The following is a 23,948-nucleotide window of genomic DNA, read 5'->3' as shown; positions in this document are numbered from 1 at the left end:
TCTCATTTTTCCTGTAATGCAATTTGCAGATGTGCCACATTTAAGACAGCAGAAGTGTCTGGACTAGGGATAGTTCTTTTTGTGGATTTTGCTATTTCCTCTGTAAAGAATACTATTTTTCTAGAGTTTGTACCCACCACTTTTAAAATGAAATGTTCACCAGCACTTCTACTCAGCAAGAGCTTCCACACCTGATCAAAGGTGTTAAGAGTAAAATTTTTTTCTTATTAAATGTTTAATTTTCATTTTAGGAGAAAAGAAATACCTGCTTGAGCTGTTTAAATAACCTGATTCTTGCCATGTAAACAAAGGGGTGCATGATTCAGGCTTGCGGGGCTCTCAAGTGCTGAGTGGTTGTCAGAGACTGAAATATTATAATTTATGACAAACATTTTCTTGTAGGACTTTTAGAACTGTGTTACAAAAGCTGCAGAAAAGACTACTGCACCCTGGATGGGGCCCTGACTGAGGCCTGACACTGCTCGCTGATGAAGATAAGATAAAGTAACAACTCAGGGCTGGGGACATTCACAAAGCACAGGTTTAACACCTCCAAGGTGGAGACCACAGCCCCAGGGCGATCAGCTGCCAGGCTGGAACAGACCCTCCACCAAAGGGCGGGGGGAGGAGAGGCTTTGGCTACCTTGGAAAAGCCTCTGGTCAGAGCTGCAGTGACCGCCCATCCTCCACTGTGCAGAGCCCAGCTGAGGGGTCCTCACCGGGGGGAGGAAGCTCATCCACAGCAGAAGGGGTGACATGGCCCAGCACAGGGCCCCCAGACCCTGCACAGAGCACCAGAGATGATGCCACAGACCCTCAGTGTTGCAGGGGACAGTGTCAAGGCAGCCCCTGCAAGGGAGACACGTGGGCGTTCCCGCCTGGCCCACAGCGGGCAGTAACCCACGGGATTCTGCACCCTTTAGTGTGTGGTGGAGTGGCCACAGCGGCGATGGGGGACCCTCAGCACCCGCAGGGCAGATGGAGGGGAGCAACGAGACATCGTTGGGACCCTCAGATGGGTGATGGGCTTGCACCCAACCCCTGTCACCTCTCCCTGTTCCCCCACCCCCCGCGCACACTTCTTTCTTCCGTTTCTTTCTCTCTTCCTTTTCTCTTCCCTTCTCTTTGCCTCTTTTACTATTAAATAAAATACATCCATTTTTTGGCATCAACATCTAACCTCATTTGGTTTTAATCTCGTTTCTGGGAATATTTAGAACCTTCTAAGTTCTTTCTGGTTTATGCACAGAGACTTAGCTTGCTTTGCTTTTCTGGGTTTAAACCGGATCGTAACAGGGGGCACTGGTTAAAAACTTAAATTCTTTTGTTCTGACCAGCTGTTTATTCCTGCTCTGGCTGCACCAGGGATCCACAGTGCAGTTGCATCCCACTGCCTGATCTGCTGTATCCTTGGCAAACATATCCAGCCTCTATCATGCAGAGAGGGACTGAGCCATTATAAAACTTGGACACCCATCCACCCGTCCTAAGCATCTTTTCATACCTCTGGAAAAAACCAGAAAAATCTCATGTTTCCAGGTGTAAAAACAGGGATTAAGTAAAAAAGGAAAAAAAAATTAAAACAACAAAATCCTTTGAGGAATAGAGTATCCCACACCTGCACAGGGTGGTTTTTCAGGAAGAATCCAGGTGAATTTGGTTTTCCCTCAGCAGCAGCTGGGAGTGGCCATGGCTGGGGACAGGGCTGCAGGATCACTGCACTCACTGCCCAGGAAAGGATCCTGATACACGCTAATTATGGTGATTTATATCCCAGGCACCCAAAAATTGTCACAGCTTGGAAAAAGGACTTTTTTGAATCCCTCTTCATAAGAAAGAAAGCACATTTTTCCTAATTATTGATGGAGCTTCTAGCTAGTACCAAATGTAGGCTTTTCTTCTGCAGGTCTCCAGGGTGAAGCTTTGTTTGTCCCAGTTCTCTACACTGTGATCGAGGAAGGGGATGAACACAAACCACAGACACAACTCTCAGCAGTGCTGAGCTTTTACTTCCATTTAGTGAAGCACCTGGAGTGCTCCCAGCCAGAAATGGCTCTTTGCCAGGGCTGCACAGGTACCTGTGATGGAGCTTGAGGATAAAAGTGCAATTATCAGATTTCTGATCCATTTCTGAGTGAGGGCTCTGCCACGGCAAGACTGTATCGTCTTCCAGAAAGTCTAAAATCTAGCTTGGGTCTCACCAATATTCCTCAGGCAGGGAAGAGAAGTACAGTTCAGAGTGCTGATGTTTGGAAATAAAATACAACTGCTTTAACCCTCCTCTGCAGAGGTGCAAAGCAGGAAAGAAACAGCAACATAGGCAAGTGAAATCACAGAAGAAATTGTAGTTGAGTGGTTTAAAAAACAATTGAAGTATTTATCATTCCTAGTGCCTAAGACCTCTTACAGAACCCATTCTTAACCGTTTTCTCGCTCTTATCACTTTGGAAGGGTGGGATTAAATTTGTGTTATAGAACTCGTCCCCAAAATGATTGGATTATAGCACACAGTGATGTACTCTATCGTGTTCTCTGCTAGTACTGAATTTTCTAAAAGCCTCTTTAAGCTGTCAGACTTCTGAAGCAGCATGAAAATGGTTATAAAAGAATTGTGTTAAAAAATAAAAGAATTGCTATAGAAAGAATTTTTTGTCATGAATGTTTTGTGAGCAGTCTTGTTGACTGGAATTCCTGTGTTAAAAAAGTACAAAATATGCCAGGAATTGTGGCAATGATAAAAGTAGTGTGAAAGCCTGGAAATTCTTTTTTTGAAAGGAAGCATGGTGGAAACTGGAGGAAGCTTTACAGGAAAGACAGGTTGCTATCCTGGTATCTGCCCTGCCTGCAAGAAGAAATTATCTCTAAGCAAATGCCCAGAGACAGTTACACAAAGGAACAAACAAACACAGAAATCCCAGCAATAAATCCCTGAACTACACGTCACAGAAGTGTGCGAACTCAAGCAGGGACAGCTCAGTTTCCATAGGCTGTGAGAGCAGTGTTCCACTTCTCTGCTTCCGTATGAGTTCACTGGAGGGGTGGGTGGCAGCTGCCCTGTGCCCTGACCCCGGGGGTGATGGATGGGTTTAATCTCTGGCGTGTGACAGCGGCGCTCGTGATTCCCGCAGGTTAATTGATTTCTTTTGGCAAAGCCTGTTTCCAACTCCTGTTGTCTGAGCAGCAGGACTGACTGCAGTGGGAAAACAAGGCATCCTGAAATAGCAATTCCTCTGTACCCAGCAAGTAATAGGTAAGATGGAGGGGAAGACTGGCTGGGCAGAAAACAGCCTCTGCCAAGGGTGTGTGATGCCAAGTGCAGATGGCCTGACAGGTGGGAGCTGGACAGTGGATCTGGGGTCCAGCATGGAGTTTTTAGCTGCTAATAGCAAAATGCTCTGTTACCTTTCCTCTCACAGGCAAGCACAGAGATACTAACAAATAAAATAAACCAATAAATCCTGCCCCATAAATTCTGAGGAGCCACTGAAGCTGCTGGTGGCGGCAGATGGGGCCTGGTCGACAGCACAGACCCTGGTGCACAGAGGTCCCTTTGCAGTCTCCAGCCTTATTTCTCTCTTACTTCACTCTCACTTCTCAGTAACTTGACTGAAGCTGCACTCCAGGAATCTCACTGCAGGATGCCAGGGTATTTTTAACATAGAGGTGGACACATCCCAGAAAGAGTATCCTTCCTAGGAGTCACTTGAGAGAAATTATTTTGTTGACCATTATTTATGCCAATTGTTCTCCCCAGTTTGCAATACAAAATATCTGTGACTGACTAATACAAAATTCCTGACTCACATTTGTTCATGAAAGGGAAAGTTGCTAAAAGAGAAAGAGAAACAAAACCAGGTTTGACACTTGAATGTTTTTCTTCTAAGAGTGGAGCAGCAGCTGTTTGGGAGGCTGGTTGCTCTGGACGTGGACGGAGTACCACCAAAGCTGCCCAGGGTGGACAGCAACAGAGGAATAATCCCTTTGTGCAGGAGCAATTAGAGGTGTGGATGTGATCTCCCGCTCACATTAACACTGCTGCAAAAGCTGGGGCTTTGGCAAACAGCTGTGTAAGACACACCAGTGCTGGCAGCCAAGCCGAGTCACCCAGCTGGTGACCAGCCTGTGACAAGTGGTGTCTCCTGAGCAAACCAAAACCCTCTTCTTTGAGATCTCCACTGGAGCTGAGAACAGCTGGATACCACAGTGCCCTGCCCAGCATAAAGGTCCAAGTGGGCTTGACATGCTGAAAAAATGGGAGTGACCTTCAACTCATCAGTATCTGAATCCTGAACCCCTCCTTCACCACCTGAGGTGCTGCCATTCCACGCTGGCAGCACGTGTGCTGCAAAGGGACACAAATTTCCACCACAGTTAGAAGTGGAACGAGCACTCTCCTCTCTGAACCCAGGAAAGACAAGCCCTGAAGCTTCCCTAGGATCAGGTGAGGGCCCTGAGCAAAGGCGAATGCTACAGAGGGTGTTTCATCTGCTGCACTGACACCAAATAGGCGGCTCCTTGCAGCAAAAAAGCCACCCTGAGCACCTAGAAACTTATGTTCATCTTTCTACGTCTCCAGGTGGTCACTACCTGGACTGGCATGTACAGTTTATGTGCACAACCGCAAAGCAGGGCTGGGAGGCAGCTGGAGAGCAGATCCCACCTTCCTGCCTCAAGGCATGCCAGGGAAGCTGTCAGAAACAAGGGACAGCTTTCACATCTTCCCCAAATAAGCTGCTATAGGATTTACCTCTTTCTTCTCTTAGGAAGTCCTTCCTAGCATCTAATATCCAACTTCCCTTCCTGCCATTTAAGGCCCTTCTATGCAGATAACAAACTAGGCACACTCATCGTGTCCCAAAGCCACACTGAAGTTCAGCTCTGTAGGACTTCCCATCCTTATGACATGAGGTCTTGTTTTTCCACAATGTTTAAACATCTCATTATAGGGGATCTTCTCCTTTCTTTGGTATTTATGTATGTAGTAAAAGGAAGGTGGAACTGCACTTACAGGGGCACAGCACCGTCCGTGGCACTGCTTCCAAATCTCTTGCATCCATCTGATAAGACAGTGTGAGCCAGAAAGTATCCCCTAAGCTGTTCACACACTTACATCGACCTCCAAACACCTAATTTTCCTTCTAGCTGTACTATGCTTAGAGTGATATTCCAGGGCCCTTCTCCTTAAGGTAAACCAAGACTCCCATTCTCCACTGGGGAAAAAGCAAAGGCAACTTACAGTCAACACCAGACTAGTCACCTATGCACGTATTCAGCACGACATTACACACAGTAACTCTTATTTTTCAACAATTATGAGAAAGAGACTAACCCCAGAAGTTTGTATGTCATGTGGAAGCGTCTTCTGAATTACTGTAGTTGCCAACCGTGAGATGATCCGAATCGGTTTCTTTACTGAAAAACAGTAGCTTTTTTTTCACAGAGCTGCAAGAAGGGACTGGGAAAGACTCTTTATCACAGCAACCCTTGAGCGCACATGTTCCCACACACAGCTTGCTTCCTCCTTGCCTCATGTTCCTGACTGCCAGAGGTGGTGAGCGGGGCTCCGGGGATGGAGGTGGGCAGGTGCAGCCTCGACCACCAAGCTCTGGGAAGCACCTCCTGCTCCTCACCTCACACTCCACCGGTTCCAGCACATGGCAGCCCCTCACCACGGACAGCCCGGGCTGTGACATGCTCAGGCAAGGGTGTAAGGGGCCTGTGCTCCCCTCTGAGCCATGTGGCCAACAACTGAGATCCACCAGAGCAGAAGCGTGTAAAGGATGCTCAGCCAGCACGACCCAAGCCCCTGTGCTTCGTGCAGCCTCATGCACTCTGCTGAGCCCAGGTTCTTAACACACAACCCAACATCCTTTACCTGGAAGGACCAAGGCCAGGGGCAGAGTACAAGCATAATGTTCAAAAGAGCAAACAGGCTGTGGTGCCTCCGCGTTCGCAATGGCCAGGCTACTCACTGTTGTTCAGCTTTGGCTCGGTCACTTAGGAAGAAGAGGGCTGTGGCCAGGAAAAACATCCCTCCCAGGACAACGACAAACGGGCAGAGCATGAGCGCGTAACCCAGGCTGAGGAACTCCCAGACTGGGGACTCCTTTGTGCTTTGTCGTATCAGGTCGGAGATCTAGGAGAGAAGGGCAAAAAAATTAGTCACTTAGATGAAAAAGAGACACAGTAACAGTGAAGGGAACACGATTCCCGAAACAACCACCCACCAAACGTGTGAGGTTTAAAATGGAACAGTGTGTTCAGCAGAAGTTGAATGTCCCTTGCACCCTTCAGCCTTCCACACTGGAGCCTGGGCAATTTATGCTGTGAGCAGCTTGGCAGGGGATCTCCTCTCCCTGTCACTCTTCTGGCCTGATCTAATATTCTTCCCACAGTCCTTTCCATGTTCTCCCAGGCTGCATCAGTGACAGCATCTGTGGGTGTCTGACCTTGCTCTACTTCCCAAACACCCTGGGGAGCCAGCAGGGCCACGCCGGTGTTGCTCAGTGGGTGAGGGAGTGATCAATCTTCTGCAATTCCTATCAAGTCCTGCTTACTCCCACGTCTGACCTACCTTTCAGCAAAGGGAGGTATTAAATTCCATTTCTGTGTACTGAGTGGGAAGGGTGGGAAGGTTTTTCAAAGTACAAAAAACCAGAGATCCCATCTGATTTGGGGAAACAGAACTTGAACATGGGGGGTTTATGAGGTATGGGACTCATTCCCTCTTCCAACCTCCCAAGCTTGAAGTGTAATTGTGTGCAAGACGTGGCTCTGTCCCAGGCTCAGGTAAGGGGCTGTGCTCGCACTGCACACCACCAAATTTATGGATTAAGGCAACCTGCACCTTCTGACAACCAAAAAGCATCATTACATGAAAGTGAACACAAATTTACACCTACACAAAGGAGCAGAGACATGCAACAGCATTATTTACTTCATTATGAAAAGCTTTTGCTAGAACTCAGTAAAATTTAATGCATGTCTGTAGCTAAAACTACCATATTCACTGCATATTTACTGCCCAGCGAACAACTTTGCTTTCCATAAATCCAACAGAGAGGTAGCAGCAGCTGGGGTAGGTCTCAAGGCATTGGGTATTTAAATGTCCAGCTCTGGTTTAATCCATGACCTTTTGTTGGGGGAGAAACACTAGTTTATACCAAAAGACTGCAAGGAATTTGCAACATAAAATCCTATTGCTGTGCACACACGCAAATCAGTTCCAGAAATAGTCAAAGCTTGTGCAGCAACTTTAAACTGCCACATTACTGGTAATAGAAAAGTTGGAGTCAAACACAACCTACAAGCAAGTTCTGGCATTCAAGACTTAAATATTGACAGTGAAGAGAGGAACTGTGACATGCAGGAGAAATCACCAACTCACACTCTGCAGAAACCTGGAAGGTAAATGTGTGTGAAGAGATGCCTCAGCAGAGCCAAGCACAACAGAAGGTCCCAGAAGGATGATGCTCATGGGGACTCAAAAGAACAGGTCACTGGGTGTGTTTTAGCAGGGAGACTCTGGAGCACTGGAGGTCTCAGTGTGTTTATGCCCCTCTCACAGCTTAGCCTGGCTCCCACGGAGGGACGGAAAGGAGGAGCTGCCAGCCCAGTGCTGGAAGTGACACCACTGCACATGCTGGAGCTGAGGTCTGTCCTACAGGATGGAGCCCTCTCAAGTAAAGGGGAGTGAATTAACACTGGAAGAGTGTAACTACAGAAAGAATTGAAGGGTTTTAGCCTGATTTCTCTGTTTCATTCCCTGCCCTAGAAAGGATGAGGAGAAGATTTCAGTGCTTGGGATATAGAAGAGTTCTAGTCCTCTCAAAAAGAACTTTATTCACAGTGTAAAAGACACAAAGAAAAACAAGAGTGCTACAAACAATTCTCATGTGAGACTGAAGGCAAACAACACTGACCATTAGTCTGAGAGATTTATTAAAAAATAGCAACAAGACTTGTATGTGAAAAGAATGCACCCCCAAAAAAGCAGCAGAATGTTCTCTGCACCCAGGAGACAGGGACATCAGCTGGTCATTAATTCCCTTTTGTATCCAGACACCTTAACTCCAAACATTTCCCTTACTCTTCATTATGAACTAGAATTTAGCATTGAGTCAACCACTCTGTCAGGCTGCAATAGCCAGAATTGAGGATATTCTGAAACAGAAATCTAGACATTCTAAACCACTTTTCATTTTTGGGAATGGATACAATTATTCTCCAAAAGGACCAGACAATAAATCACTTGACAAATTGACATGATAAGTCAGCAGCAGAGGATGAAAAGCCAAGCATGTGCTCCTGATTGCTTTCTTCATGGATGGCATGACATTCTAGGCTAAAAACTAGCTTTGAAAATGTAAAGCCTCCAACAAATAAATCTCCCAATGCAGTTTGTCCCACACCTTCCCTTCTAAGGCACTGTGTTGACATTTTATAGCAACAAATCATGTTATTATTAAATCTGCTGTATTTTTCATTTTTAATCAAACACGTTCTGTAAATGCACAGTTTATAAAAAAATGTCTTTCCTCCCTTTCAAGGCATAATTCTTTCCACCAAGCCTCCTGGGCTTCCTCATCCAGGTTCCATATAATTCCCTCCCCAGTGTCTTCATCTCTTAACTCCAGAATTTTATCAGGGCCCACATATATGTTTTTGCTGTTAAAAGTCACCATTCTCTGTATTTTTGTTCCATTCGGTTACAAACCACCTGCTAAGGCTGGAACTTTGGCATCTCCCCTCAAGAGGACACAGAATACAATTACAGACCTGGGCTCCAAGAATGACACACCGTTTGCCAAATGGTCTGCTTTGTATTGCCAATTTTGGGCTTTCCAGACTCCTCGCAATGACAGCATCCTGAGCCGGCCAACTGTGATTTGGCAAGACCCAATCAAGCATAATTTTTGGTGTCTTCTCTCTAACATGAGTAACAAACTGCGGGGGCTGTGCGTGGCCGGTGCCAGCTCTGCAGCACAGAGTCATGTGTGGGATTCCTTCCTTTGTTTCTCCAGCTGGGAGATGGCAAAAGGCTTCAAAACATTTATGCAGAATGTGGGGGTGGAAAACCAAGAAGGAAGTCCCGTTGCTGCTCTGCAGTCTAATCACAAGTCTTTGATACCAACATAACTATGAAAGTTCATATCTCCTCCCTCGCTGTGTAGCGCAGAGCTCAGACCAAGAGGAATGACTTTGCTAAATAAACCTCAGCTTGAGGCATTTTTACAGCAGAACACGGCCGGCGTGTGCTCAGCCGGTGGCAGCCACTTGGATGGAGTCCAGCTGGAGACAGCTCCTGCTTTCTGGAGAACCAACAGTGCAGCTGCAACGGGCATGATCCCAACCTCAAATCCCCAACTGTGTCTCCATCTGAGTGCAGGAGACAACAGAGGAACAAAGGGAAACTTCGTTACTTTCTTGGGAAGCACGTGGTGTGTGCTTTGGAACAGAGGACAGGCCATGGACACAGTAGAAGCCAAGGTGGGCTGAAGCCCAAGGAAGGCATCTGGATTTTGTGTTTTGTCTCTCCTGAACAGCCTGGGCAGGTAAATTAACTGATTTATTAATTACACAGTGTAATGGTAACAATCTCTGAAATCACTGTTTCGCTTCCTCTCTCTCATTGCCGAGTCAATATCTCAATTCCTCTGCAACTGGCTTTTCTAAATTTCTGATGTTGCCACTTGGGCACAAATCCTGCTACATGAAAGGGTATTTCTGGCACAAATACCTGATTTTCACGACTACCAGTTTGATACAAGCCAGTGCTTGTATCAAAGGGTATTTCTGGCACAAATACCTGATTTTCATGACTACCAGTTTGATACAAGCCAGTGCTCCCTGGCTGATCACTTCAGTACAGTTCCTTAACACAGTATTCCCTGTAACCCCACAATGGTTTGGGATCCACCCACTCTGAAGTCAGAGTGAGTGTGAAAGGTTTCTTTGATTTTCTAAAAAAATTGAATATGAATGCAAATGAAGATGACAAAGCAAAAATGAGGGATTTTATAATGTAAACAATTTGCTGGGCCTGTGGGGGAGCAGAAGCATTTACACTGTGCTAAATGGCTTAAGGAACAATTTATAATAACAGGAAGTAAACCTGTTTTTTTTAATTATATTTTCCCCCTCCCAGGATGATCAGGCTGCATTAAATACATGGTGCTGCCTTGAAAAAGGCTGCAGTAAATTGAGATGCTCCATAGGGGTGCTGCTTGCAATGCCAGGACATGGACTCGGTACATCTGGGGGTGAGAGCAACATCTGCCCCATCTGCCCTAGAGAGGGTTAAAAGTCTCTTTTCTTCAAGTCATTAACTGCCTTTCTCTCCAGTGTGGTCTGCCCAGGGATTTTCTAAGTTAACACTGGACTTTCTCTGATCCCAGAGGGAGATGCCTAATACCATGGGGAATGTGGAGGAACTCCCATGACAGGGCCCAGGCAGGTGAACTTGCAGGGATGGATGGGGGTGCCCATTCCCATGTACAAACAGGTCTGTGGCACAGGTCCTTTAGCAGCACCCCTGTCCCCACTTCTCCTGGCAGCATGGGCCCCTTCCCTGTCCGTACATTCCCAGGAAAGCGAAGTGATTCCTTGTGTTAAAGAATCTGGACACTTCATTCTGAAAGGTGCTCAGCACCATGAAAACTGCCTGTCTTGGGAGTGTGCAGGATCCTTGTCAGCTCAGAGGAAGAAAACACTTATTTAAGGAGGTTTTCAGTGCACAGAGGAGTAGCAGAGCACATGGGACAGAGCTTGAAATACTCAAGTGCAACAATGACCTGCTCTGGATTTCTGGGCTTTCTCTAATGAGATACTTTCACATACATTAAATATTTATCGAAAATACCGAGAACCTGTACATCTAACAAAGTCATGAACATGACAGATGCACAGAGCTCTGGAAAAAGACCAAAGCAGGCTGTGAACCCTTGGCACAGAGCATTTTATAGATGGGAAGTCATTTGGTACTTTACTGGCAGACTTAAATCTTGTCTGTTGCTGAGTCATAAGAAGTGGGAAGCTTGTTAGCTCGTTGCAATGAAGAGATAAATCCCATGAGGATTGGTCTCCAGGTGGTTAATTCTCCTCTTATTTTGCAGCTACAGCTATGTCAAAGATTTGGCCTTTCAGTGCACTATGAAAAAGGCTTTCAATTACTCAGTCAGGACCAGAGAAATCCTCAACTTAAAGTTACTCCCTGAAGAAACAGGTAATAAGGATGAGGGGCTGGAGGTTCTCATCCTCACACTATTTCCCTGGCAAGCACAGCAGATGTTCAGACTAGCAAGGCCAAGTCCCATTTTACCCACCACAGTGTGGGTCATACACAAGCATGAACATGGGAAGAGATCTCTACAGGAGGAGTGATGCCATCAGGGTTACACCACACCTGTCAAGCAGCTGGGACTTGGTAAAGAAAGAACAATAAAAACCATAAAGGTGTATCACATTTCATCTACCAGCTCTATCAGGGGATGGGAGATGCTGCTTATACAGACTCAGGTACACTATATCAGAACATGCTGTAAAAGGCAACAAGATAGAGACCTGTGTTCCATCCTCAAGAGCAGTGGAATATCTCCTGATGGTCCATGAAACAGAGCGCGATGCCTGTCAAAATACTCAGGAGAGTATTTTGCACATTTCTGTTACAGGACATTACTGCCTTTTTGACCTCAAGTTGATCCCTGCTTTGACAGGAGAGTCAGGACTGTGTAACCACCAGCAAGCACCCAATGGACCGTATTTGAGGAATGGCTGCATGGGTCAGACAGGAACAGAACATGCAGACTGCAACATCACATCCCAACTGGATCCACTTTATTGCACTACCCTGTTTTTAAGTCAGACAGAAGTGGATTTGACTCCCAGTGGGCTGTGGCCTGTTTTAATCTAGCAAACTAAACTGGAAAAAGTGTTCTTCCAGAGTAAGCATGTCCTACTCTGAAGCAGCCACAGCATTTTAAACCATAAAATATGAATTTTAAACCATAATACATGAATTCTGCTTTCTCAGGCAGGCAAGTCTTTACACATAGAGCTACTTTCTATACAGATATACTTGGTTAGGTAAACACCTTCAAACCAAATCAACAAAAAGACTGTTTCAAACTGGGCCAAGACGCTGTGAAATCTGTGCCTCCAGTTAAAACTTTCATTGAAAAGTATCTTAATTGCTGCATTTACTACTGTTTTTCTTGCCTTGCCCCTAATGAAATGCTTATATGCCCGCCCTGATACTCTGCACCAGGGATAATTAACACTGCTCTGATAACTACTTGCTGAAGAAAGGTCATTAGCATTCTTGCTGCTTAAATAGCTCATTAGATTTATCAACCTGCTCACAGGAAAGCTGGGGAAGGGAGAAAAGTGAAGGGTGCCAAGGCTACCACAGCTCAGCTGGCCTGCAGTGGCTGGAGGTGGTGTCCCTCCAGTAAAACTGAAACAGCCCAGGAGGGCATGAAAGATGGGAACCACCATCAGAGGAGGCCAGGGAGTAGGTTTTAGCCCACCAAAAGGTGCTGATGGAGGAGAGCTGATCTTTGGCACTTTAGAACTCCCTCCTCACAGGTTAATGTTGCCAGGTGATAAGCAGATACACACTGGTTTCCATCCCCAGCTTTCACGAACAGCTGCACAGAGAAGATGAGAGAGAGTTTAAGCAAACAGGAGAGCAAGCAGCACCAGGGCAGTGTGTGCCCACAGCAGCACCTGCCTGGAACATGTAGGGAGAGCAATGCCTGCTGCAGGTCCTGTTGGCATCACAGTCAGAGTCAAGGCAAAGGTGGAAGAGGCAAGTTCTCAGGTAGGAAGCAAATTACAAACTTGGAGGAAGGAAAGAAAAAGTCCCAAGACAGCCTTGAAATAAAAAACCCCTTTTGTCTGTGCTCAGATTTCCAGAAGCAGAAGAGCAGTCAGGAAGTGGAGGGGGACACAACAAGGAGGATGATGTAAACCCTGAGCAGGGAAAACAGGTTCATGCCTCTGTACAGATGGACATGGGAGCATGGACTTACAGTTGTTTTATTTTAAAGGGCAACCAAGACCTAACCAGAATTAGTGATATAAAGAGCTGGAGCTGTGATGCAGCCTGAGAAGAGTTAACTATTTCACATGCTGTGGCCACCTCCCTCCACTTGCTCTTTGGAGTCTGAAATGCTGTCTAGGGCAGCAGTTCAATCTTTATCTGATACTCAACATGAATGGTGGGATTTAGGGCATTTCTCTTAACTCTTCTGTGCTCCAGCAATCACGTCTGCATAGTGGGAGCAGTCAAAGACAGAAAAGTACAACAGATATTTGAGTGTAATGCACTGAGCAGGTGAGACTTCTCATCCATTGCCTCAAGAATAAAGCATGGATTGACACTGGAGTTGTTAAAAAGGAGTTATTTAAACTCTGCAGGTTGGTTATCACAAAGGTCCTGAAAAAAGTTACAGCTCTCTAGGAATAAAAGCTGTCTCATCTACTGAAATACTGCAGCAATGCCTATTCTTATTTGTAAATGAACAGGCAGTGCTGATTTACAGTAATTGATCTCAGAGCTTGCCACTTAGTAAAGCTTTATGCAAATTCCAGCAGCCACCCTAACACTGCATTTGCATAACTCCTCTGTAAGTCAATCTTAACCCTTTTTACTATAATAAAAGTGATCAATATTTAAAGAGACATGAAAAACAGCCACACATATGTGCTCCCAGCCACTTAGCTGTTAAGCACTAATGTGTATTTGGTGCTTTGGGTGGTTTAAGGAGCTGCAGTGCAAGATTTGGAATGGGGTGAAGTAACAGAAAGTCTGAGTGTGACCTTGAGCTCTCTGGACACACTACAGAGGACGGCAGCAATTGCACACCTGAGGCTGTGGCTGATCAGCACCTTCTATGTTCCACACAGGGATTAAGATCAATGCAATATTTATTGGTATCCAGCAGCAACAACTGCCTGCCACAGCTCAGCCCTACAAGGACAAGGGTCGCCAGTTCTTTATAAGAGCACTGCTAGAGGGAATCTCACTATAAACTCACCAAAACCATGTAGGATTCCAGCCATGTTTGATCAAAGCACTGATCATTTAGTGAGGGAACTTTAGGGGGATTCTGTAAGCAGTTGGAAGACACAGCAGAACTCCAGGATCCTGGGTGAACCCAAGTGATCAGGAGGCTGAGTTTCACCCATTCTGAGCCTGACTGTTACCACAGTGCACAGAATCACAGAATCATTAAGGTTAGAAAGAGACCTCTGATATGATCAAGCCCAACCTGTGACTGAATACCACCTTGTAAACCAGACCAGAGCACTGAGTGCCATGTCCAGTCATTCCTTGGGCACCTCCAGGGCCTTCTGCTGCTCTTGTTCAAAACCTACCCCCTGCTCTTGGTCTGCCTCGTGAAGAGTCTGGTGTCACAGCAGTGGGAGTTGATGCCCTCAGGGTGGAGAATCCCAGAAGGGTTGTGCAAATCAGGTTCCCAAATTTCCCTTAAATCCAGCAGGAGTAGGTTACTCAGCCCTCATAGACTGCCTTGAAAATCCTGGTCAGACTCTGAGCCCCTTCTGCAATCTGCCCAGGTGAGGTTTTAGTGCTGCATGAAGGTCTCCATCCTGTACTGCAGCTGGAAAATTCCTGTGGTTTTTAACACCCAGGTTCAGTGCTTGCCTTAGCTCTGGTGCAGAAGTTGGCTGTTTGTCATTTCACTTTAAATAGTATTTGTTTTCCTGTGTTATGTGGAGTTGTAGTTGACCTTTCAATCCTGGTAGCAGAGGGAGGATGAATCAGCCCAGCCAGAGAAGAGGCTGCACAAAGGGATGCTGGCTCCTTCCATGACATGAGTGCTTCACTCCTTCTTTTCTGTATAGAGCCTTGGACCTGCACCCTCTCCTCCCAAATCACAAGTGCCCAACAATTACAGCATTAGAAAAGGATAATTCAAAATAATAACTAATATTTTCCCAGTCTAAAGAAAGCCTAAAGCTGCTATTAAGTTGGGGCTATGCATATTTCAGCCAAGAATTCTTAAGTAACTCACAACTTGCTTTATCTCTGAATACCAGGAGGGCAAGGCACATTGCTTCTACAACCAAAGATCTTTACTTAAAATCTATGACATTAAAGACTCCCAGGCAACTTTCAAGAATAATTGCAATCATCCAGGGTCCCAGGTATTCCTCCTGGACATCCCTCTTATGTCAGGAAAAGGATGAACATGCAGCAGAGTCACCTGAGCCAGCCTGGCCTGCCCCAGCCCTGCCCTCATCTCCAGCCCCTGTCCTGCCTGTCTCCTTCTCCTCCCCCACATTCCCCACGTCATCGGCCCTGCAAGAAGCAGCCTCTCCTGCAATTCCTTTGTGCTTGCCAACTTCAAGTAACTTCTAAAATAAGATCATTTCTCCCCAGGTACCCAGAATATTGAAGTAAATAAAGAGTAAGCTAAACTGTGCATTTTTATTCTCTTGAGAGATTTCTCATTTCTTTGGTCTTCTCAGTCTTATCTCCATCCGCCTTTTCCCATGTGCTTCAGAGGGCTACAGAGCAGCCATAGCACTGCCATTCAAGAGTAAACATTTATGTATATTTAAACAGATATACTCACAAAATTAAATATATATAAATAAATGTGTAGCTACACACACCGGCATCTACAGGATGAATAGATAAGCAATGATGGTTCTAAAAAATAAAAAAGCCCCACAGCACCCAGCAGCTGTGTCTGAGCTGGAGGAGCACATCAAAGTCCTGTCTCTCAGGTGATGGGACCAGTGAAGATCCCAGTTACATCCCTGGGTAGCAGCACTTTCAACACACCATGAGCAGGGTCACCTAGGGATTTTTGTGGAAGCTACTATATTTTATAAATGATGATCTGTGATCCCTGAAACTCCATGCATCAAACTCCACAGAAGGGAAAAGACATTTCCCCAGTTCATCCAGATTTCTTCTCCTCATTAAATTTCCCAGGCCTTTTATTTTCAACTGTGAATATTCTCTGACTGCCAGATTTTGGAGCTTGGTCTCTTGTTCTGTTCTGCCATAGGATAATGGTGGCATAGAAAGGGAGATCCCCAGTCAGACTAAGGCCAACCACTGAAGCAGTCACAGAAAAGAACCTGAAATGAACACCCCAGGAAGAAATACTAATAAAAACCCCTGGTCGGGCACTGACCAGGCTCCTCAGGGAACGGTCGTGGTCTCAAGGCTGCCAGAGTTCCAGGAGCCTTTGGACAATGCTCTCAGACACAGGGTGGGATTGTTGGGGTGTCTGTGCAGGGCCAGGAGTTGGACTGGATGATCCTTGTCAGTCCCTTCTAGCCCAGAACACTCTGTGGTTCTATGATTTACTGTCATACAAACCAGGTACAGCTGTGTGTTGCTGCCCATAAACAGGTATTTGGTTTCTGAGGTCAGTTAACAGCTAAACACACACATGACTCTCTTCCAACCTAACTTCTATCCGCCCCATGTGCACACCACAGCAAGAACTCTTTACAGAGCCACCTGAGAGCTTTATAAACACCTTAGGCTAAAAAAATGTGGAAGCTTATTTCCCACTGTTGGAGAGGATGAAAGTTTGGTAAGAAAGTTTCACAGATATGTAGGCTTGGCAGAAAGATCTCTGAATGTAGGAACTGAGGATGAGATAGAAATGGAAGCAAATTTTGATATAGAGTAAAAGATGTTTTGCTGAAACACTGAGCACTGAATAACTGAGAAGGCAAAGGTTGGAGATGAGTTGGAAGGAGATTTTTATGAATAGGACAAAGGTATGTGACTACAAACAAAGACATGTTTTTCACCAAGTAAATAAGTCTCAAGAAGAGCATAAGTAAATAGAAAACATGTCTTTACCAAAAAGAGAAATATGGCAGGCAAACAAGAAATGTTGATGTAGCAAGAAGAAGAGAGGTCTGAGAATTTTCCACTGTAAGCTTAAATTGTAACTTACTTACTCTTGTGATTGGATAATAATGACTATAATATGGTGATGGTAGTAGTTATGATAGGCTATAGGCAAATGTAAAGGTATTGTGTGTGGTGCTTATTGGTTGTTATGTATTAAGATACTCTGCAAAGAAAAGTATCTAATGCTTTGTAACTTGAACAGAAAGCGGCTCCAGGTATGCCTACAGCTGGAGCTGGCAGCTGTAGGGCTGGCTCTGGATACCCACTCCCTGAAATGCTGTAACTTTGCCTATGCAATAAACAGCTTTCAAGAGAGCCGCCTGAAGTCCAGACATCCTTCGTGAAACTTTCTCCTATACCCACACCCAAGCGGTCCCCCCCGGTTTGAACTGCAGCTCACAACAACCCAACCAGGTAAAAAAAGTTGCACTGCTCTGCAGCACTTCCCATTCTGCTGACAAAGACAGGCCTTCCTTCCCAGCAGGATCTAACTTGGCATTTCAGATGAGCAGTTCGGAAACAAAAGCAAACCCTGCCAGAGCCTGCTGTGAGCACTTACAAATCCAATGAGATAAGGACTGCCAGCATCTCCCAGGAGGTGTGAAGTGAAACTCTGCAAGGCCACTGCGGTTGCACGGCGAGTTGGAATGACCACATACTGCAAAGAAGGGGAAAGAAACAAAAATAGGTAAGGAAGCTGAAATGAGAACCTGCCCTTCTGTCTTGTACTGCTCAGTTTATGCCCAGGGCAGCACAAAACAAACCAGCCACCCCAGACAGAGCCACTGGCCAGTCCATGGCTGGCTCAGGCAACTGGGAGCCTCAGATACCCTTCCTGCTCTGGAGTTCTCCTGTTGGCAGGTGCTGAGGGAAGGAAGCTCTGCCCACTCTGCTCCACTCTCAGCAGTGCTTAGACTATCAGCTTTGCCCACAAGACACTTTGCTGTTGCTCCTCAGACTGTATTTTGCTTTGCTGGTGGGGAGAACGAAATTTAAGGTTGCTCAACACCACCAGCCTTCCAATCAAGGACTGTGCTGTGACCTGGGATATTTGGTTTATTCCACAATAAAAGTTACTTTGTTTCCTAAACCATCAGCATTCTACATCAGTATGAAAGGTCACGGTCATGCATCCTCCCTTCCCACTCCATCTCCAGCTACTTTATATTTTTCTCAAAAATTTGTGATTCCATTTGTGAAAAGTGACAAAGTCATGTTAGGAAAATTTTCCACAGCCAAGATACTGTAATTTGGTCTCTAATAGGACATGACACCCTTAGCCAGGTCATGCAGAATCAGTCAGATTACACAGGAGCAGTGGAAAACATAAATTACTTCCCCATGAAGGGACTAGAGCTCACAGATAACAGAGCCCTAACCATGGACGGGGATGAAAAATTAAAAATAAAAAAACCCAGCAACCCCCTGACCTGTGGAATGACCTTAATTTTAGAATACACTTTTTAGAGGCAGAAGAAAGTAATTGTCTCTTGCATAAATTGTTAAAGATGCTGGCTAAGGACATCTGCATCAAGTCCACATATCCCGGTTTATAAATTGATCCTGTCTTGATTTAAAGGCTGGAAGTAATGAAGAATTCAATAGGTCTCTAAATCCAAGTGAGCTTTGTTTCTGCCTGTAAGCACTGAATCTCATTGTGCCTTTTCCTGTGGCTCTAACAGGAATGACTCTTGTTCAACTCTTTGGAGACCATGATCCCTTTTATTTGTCCACTTTCTCTCTGATGGGCTGTCTTCAGTCTTTCTTTAGAAGTCCTGCCTTGCCAGGATCCTTGCAATCCTTTCCCAAAGTCATTTATTAATTAAATGTGACATTTCAGGACTGGCCCATCCCCAGCCAGAGCTACACAGAGATCCTTTACCTGAACTGACCGGCAGGGAGGACTCACTCAGGGCACAGGACTAAAGCACATTGCAGTGCTTGAACAATTCCTCACAGGGAAGGGGAGTTGCCCTGTCTGCAGTGGAAAGAATTACCATAAAAACCAGAAACTAAAGAAAGAGCATTGAGAAAATCCACACTAGAAAAAAACTGATGCCTGTTTAAAATTATCATCTCATTCCAAGCACAGACAATTCCGAATTATGGGTAAAATTAGATTAAATGCTTTTCCTTAGGGTTTTACCATGTGCTTTCAGATGACCTGCCAGTTCTTTCATCCCTGCTTTGACAAAGCTGCAAATGCACACTGCTAATGCACTTTGATGCCACGTATTAAGCAGGCACCCTGTTCAACTTCTGTTGTGCAACAGAAGAGCAAGGTATGTTCAGATCCAGAGCAGCCACCTGGCTGTGGATGTCAGGCCCCGTCCTCCTTTTGCTTCCAGGAACTCAGAACACGACTTGAAGAAAGAAATCCCAAGAGGAAAATTAGCTCTAAACTTCATTAGAGACACAGAAATGTGCTGAAGGTCAGGCTGTGAACAGTAGGAGAGCCCCACAATTCATTCCCACTCCCCAAAGAGGCAGATAATGGATGCAACCTAGATAGATCAGACAGAAGAAAAGAAAAATTAAGAGTGAGTTATTTTTGTTCTTCCCACCTGGCCCCAGTTCACACAGGGACAGTGGAGAAGCATTCTGCAAGAGCTCTTTGGGAAAGGGCATCTGAGTAGATAAAGTGAAATTCTACCTAATTTGAGAGATGTGCATAAATATGAAACATGGAATTTGAAACCAAAAATATTTTTTCTTTCTGTAAAGTTTATGTTAACAAATCTGGAGAAGAAAGCCTGCCTGGTTCTGTATTCTATCCATTTTTGTAGCAAAAGGACAAAGGAAAAGGCACATTTATTAAAAATTATCCACTTTCAGGGAGTGGTAGTGAATTGATGCTAATTAGAGGAAGAAGTCTTAATGATGATACCTGTATCATATGTGTGCGTGCATATATAAATATTTATACACATGAATACACACACATATATTAGACATAATTTTGCATGTGTAGCTATATTATGCAAACATAGTTTTGCAAGTAGGAATACAGTTTCCAGCTTAACTGAAGAAGTTATTGATGGTTGAAACACCATAAAGTGCTAAAACTTGGTATATTGGGTCTGGAATTCAAGAGACAAACACTCCCCTCAAAGAAAAAAACCAACATGTAGCAAGGAAATGAACATGACATCCTCGAAAAAGATATTGGAAAGAAAAAAAAAGCTTAAACCAGCACCTCCAAAACACACAAAAAATACTCCGCCCAATCTCTACTTAAAAAGCATTTTGTTCTGATGGACAGGAAGCAGTTGGTAGCAAACATCTACTGTTCTAGGAAGACAGCAGTAAATTACAGCTCTAAATGGGCATTGCAATACTAAAATAGACCTAAATTCAAACCATACATGGCCTGGTTTGGACATCCCACAGAAGCTGGAGGTGGGAGAGCCACAGCAGCCAAGGCGGAAGCCTGTGGGATTGTCCTGGCTCATCCCTTATTCAAGGTTCAGAGGGAGGCAGCGCAGAGGATGGGCAGGGAGGCTGACCAAGCAGCTTTGGAAACCTCTGCTCTTTAAATAGAGGTTTAGAAAGCCCAGGGATTACTGCTGACATCTCCTTCCTGTGATGAAACCAGCAGGAGCTGGTCTGAAAAAAGTTAATGGGGAAAGCCAAGGAGAGATTACCCTTCTCCCAGGAAAAGAGGTATGTTCTGATGTTTATGTCTAAGCTTTAATAGAAACTCTACTCTCTCAAGCACTCTGCTGCCCTTTCTGGGTCAGGACAATTCATACTGGCCTCTTTCAGCACCAAAGACAAAGAAAACAGGTACTAACTGTGTTCCAGCCACTGACAGAACCTGGAAATAGCCCAGATGTCCCTGCTGTTCAGAAAAGGGAAAGGCTGGGATCCAGAGAGACCCTCCACAAAAGCCAGGCAGACACTGTCTAAGAAAGATACTCCTAAATGAAGTAAAAGGAAGCTGCTGTGGTTTCCACCTCCCTGCACACCATGGAGTAGAACACCTCTACCTGCAGCCCTTGGCCCAGCTGCCCTTGGGTGGTTTGGAGTGGGCTGTGTTCCCTCAATCCCAGGCATTCCTCACCCTGCCTTCAAATCTAACCTGCAGCACTTGGAGTATTTTTGTGTGGAAGCACCCAGAGAAGCAACAGCAAGAACCTCTGAAAATGCAATTTATCTTTGGCTATAAAAATAAGGCAGCATTTTGTACTAAATAAATAACTGGGTTTTATTTTTAGGGAAAGTGATCAGAATAAAAGCAACATTCCTACATGCCTATGGCAAAACTGAGCACCAGTCTATGCCTGTTTCAAGCTTAGAGGAAGACTTTGACTCTACAACAAAACATCAAAGCAGCTCCTCCATGGCAGGTCATGACCATTTAGAAAGAACTAATCTTTTAAAAGAAAACAGAAATATACAGAGCAATTTTTTGCATGAATGTCAGGGGTATGAATAAACTGAGGATGGCTTTTCTCAGCAAAGACCTAAAGAGACTGTGATTGAAATAGAGGCACTTTAAATTGCTTCATGGCTCTTACACAAAAATTCCAAGCTCCTGTCCATCATCTCTATTTCTGATGTGCTATGGAGGAAACCCCCACTATTAGGGCCAGACTCCCACAAAGTCCCACACACCACACGTCTCAGAGTGTTACACACTTGCCTGCTGCACTGAAGCTCATTCATCATTGCTGTTACGAGGCAGTTTTAATGCTACTTTGGGGTTCTGGTAATTTTAAGGGCAATTTGCAAAGATGGCTGATGAAATCTGTTTCATAATTAGCAAGCTCCATACGAAACGCCCCTCCTTTCCCCAAGCACCATCTGAGCATGTGCCTGGGAGGAGATATGGAGAGTTGTGCTCAGGAGAATAAGACCTGTTTTGTACAAATCTGCATTTGGAACAAATATCAGCCTTTCAGAATCTCAGGCAGTGCAGAACACTTTGCAGCACTGACAGTTTATCAGAGCCAGCACTTGGCACCTTGGACTGCAGACAAGCCAAGGAGCTGTGCTCCGACCCTTCTGCAGGAGGAGCAGCAGATGCAATGCAAGCACAGAGCTAGGAAGAGCCAACAATTAAATTGGAAGATAATAAGCAAACATCCTTGTTTTGCTATGGAAATGAAACTTGCAAAACCTCTGGAGGGTAACAACTTGCCCGATAAGATTCTTAAGCAGTCATGGGATCTGTAAATCTTGGGAGAGCTGTGAGAAATCATCTGGGATGCAGTTTCCAAAACCCCTCACTCCCGGCATAATGAAATCGGCAAGAACGGTGTTCAGCCAGTATTGAGAGCTTTTATCCATGAAAACAAGGTAATATTTATGTATAGGATGAAAGTGATGTTAAGCTTATGCTAATAATGCTTTTAAACTCCTTCCCACCCTCAGGCAAGAACAGACACACTTCTGATTACACCAAATAAATAGTAATCAGTAGAAATTAATTTGCCAAACATTTGAAGTGCATCTGCTAAAGCATTTCCACACCTCTCTCTGGCAAGGACTTCCCACCAAGCTGTCTGTCAAATGTGGCTGTAGCCTTGCTCTCACCTATTGACATTCTAAGCCCCCTCTGATCCCCTGTGTGATCTGCCTGCACTTCTTCCATCTGCTTCCAGCCCTGTCCTCATCTAAGTGATGTTTACATTTATTTCTTTAAAACTTTCACAAGTCCACTCATGCTGTTAATGCATCAAACTGGGCATTATATACAATGCTCAGTTCATTTTCCTAAACAGACCAGAGAACAATGAGCTGAAAAGTTGGCAGCAATTACCAAAATCCAATTTTTAACATGGCTTTAGTTTCTTTCCCGTGTTTTGGAAAATTATACTATTATTTCCAATCATTTTTTATGGAGCCCTTTTGCACTAAAGCAACATAAATAACTGCAAGTGCATCCTACAAAATGGAACTAACTATAGGATGCTGGTAAGACAGGTGGCAAATCCTATAAAAGCTGTTAAAAAGCTACAGGATAGCGAAGTCACATTGAAATCAACACAAAAAACCTCTGTAATTAAAATGGCACAATGATGGCAGCCCTAATACCCTTGCTATAACAGAGCAGTTGGTTGAAAAATATCTTCTGGGGTTACCTTGAGACAACACAGGTCAAATTTCAGGTCTGTCTCTGGCACAGATTTTCTGGATGACCTTGAACATGTCTGATAGGATCCGCCCTCCTGGCAGCTGGGACCACCTCAGCTGAGCCCTTACCTGTGCCAGCCAATGCTACGGAGGGTCTAAAACAGCTGCTATTTAAACCTCTCCACTAATTCTGAGTGGAGAGAACTGGGATTGATCCTGGGAGCACCACAGCTGGAGGTGGGATGCAACAGGAAGCTCTGGCAGGAGGCAGGAATGAGCAGCTACACATATTGTACTGTAATTTCTTCCTCAGCACAGCTGTCTCCAGGCTGCACATCTGTGCAAGTGTTGAGATACCACATCATGAATGGCCACAGTAGCCTTGAACTCAGCACAAGCTGCAAAAGCCCATGGAAGTCCCGGGGAAGCCCCACAGAGCTCTGTCCCACCACAGCTGACCTGGCAGGAGGAACCTTGGGAATTAAAAGCCATCCAATGCTACCAGAGTACACTGACAACCTTTGTTCCTCTATGCTTTACCCACACTGAGAGAAGTGGATTTAACCACCCCACCCCACCTCTCAAAGTGTTCCCTGAACAAACGAGTGAAAGATGGAAAGTTCATCAGGCAATGCAGTGATGGCAACTGCAGAGCTACTTTAAAACAGAAACACAACCTTGAACGTCAACAGAACTTAAGCAGAGGCTTGAAGTTCTTTGCTGAATCAATATATCAACACCATTATCTTTACATCTTAGAATACTGAGCCCGATTGTTTCCTCGCTGATGTTTACATAACCAACAAATACAAGCCAAGGGAGTTTTCTATTGATGCTGGACTGATTATATTTTCAATTCTGTCAACAAGCTGACAAAAGACCTCGGGAAAGTCCTGTAATGGTTTGGTGCCTTAGTGCCTTTCTTTTCATACAATAAGCAACACCTCCTTCACAACAGGGT

The 23,948-nt window shown here is 45.0% G+C and overlaps 1 protein-coding gene across 6 annotated transcripts in view; it reads right to left on the bottom strand.

Moving 5' to 3' along the window:
* The window catches only part of LOC125336251 (protein spinster homolog 2-like), a 135,271-nt gene that overhangs the window by 13,968 nt on the left and 97,355 nt on the right, over positions 1–23,948 (bottom strand). For 4 of the 6 annotated variants that reach the window (XR_007207710.1, XR_007207708.1, XM_048324606.1 and 1 more), the window contains 2 exons: positions 17,469–17,567; positions 5,973–6,136 (listed from right to left, as the gene is read on the bottom strand). Coding sequence is in view for 3 of the 6 variants with exons in the window: in XM_048324606.1 (XP_048180563.1) it covers positions 5,973–6,136; positions 17,469–17,567 (263 nt within the window). In the remaining 3 variants the exon portion in view is untranslated. Of the gene's footprint in view, positions 1–5,329; positions 5,413–5,972; positions 6,137–17,468; positions 17,568–23,948 lie in introns of all 6 variants that reach the window. The other 2 variants (XR_007207709.1, XM_048324604.1) reach the window with 1 other exon arrangement.

This window comes from Corvus hawaiiensis, chromosome 20 (assembly GCF_020740725.1).
Source record: "Corvus hawaiiensis isolate bCorHaw1 chromosome 20, bCorHaw1.pri.cur, whole genome shotgun sequence".
NCBI lineage: Eukaryota > Metazoa > Chordata > Aves > Passeriformes > Corvidae > Corvus > Corvus hawaiiensis.
This window is presented reverse-complemented; position numbering and strand designations above follow the sequence as displayed.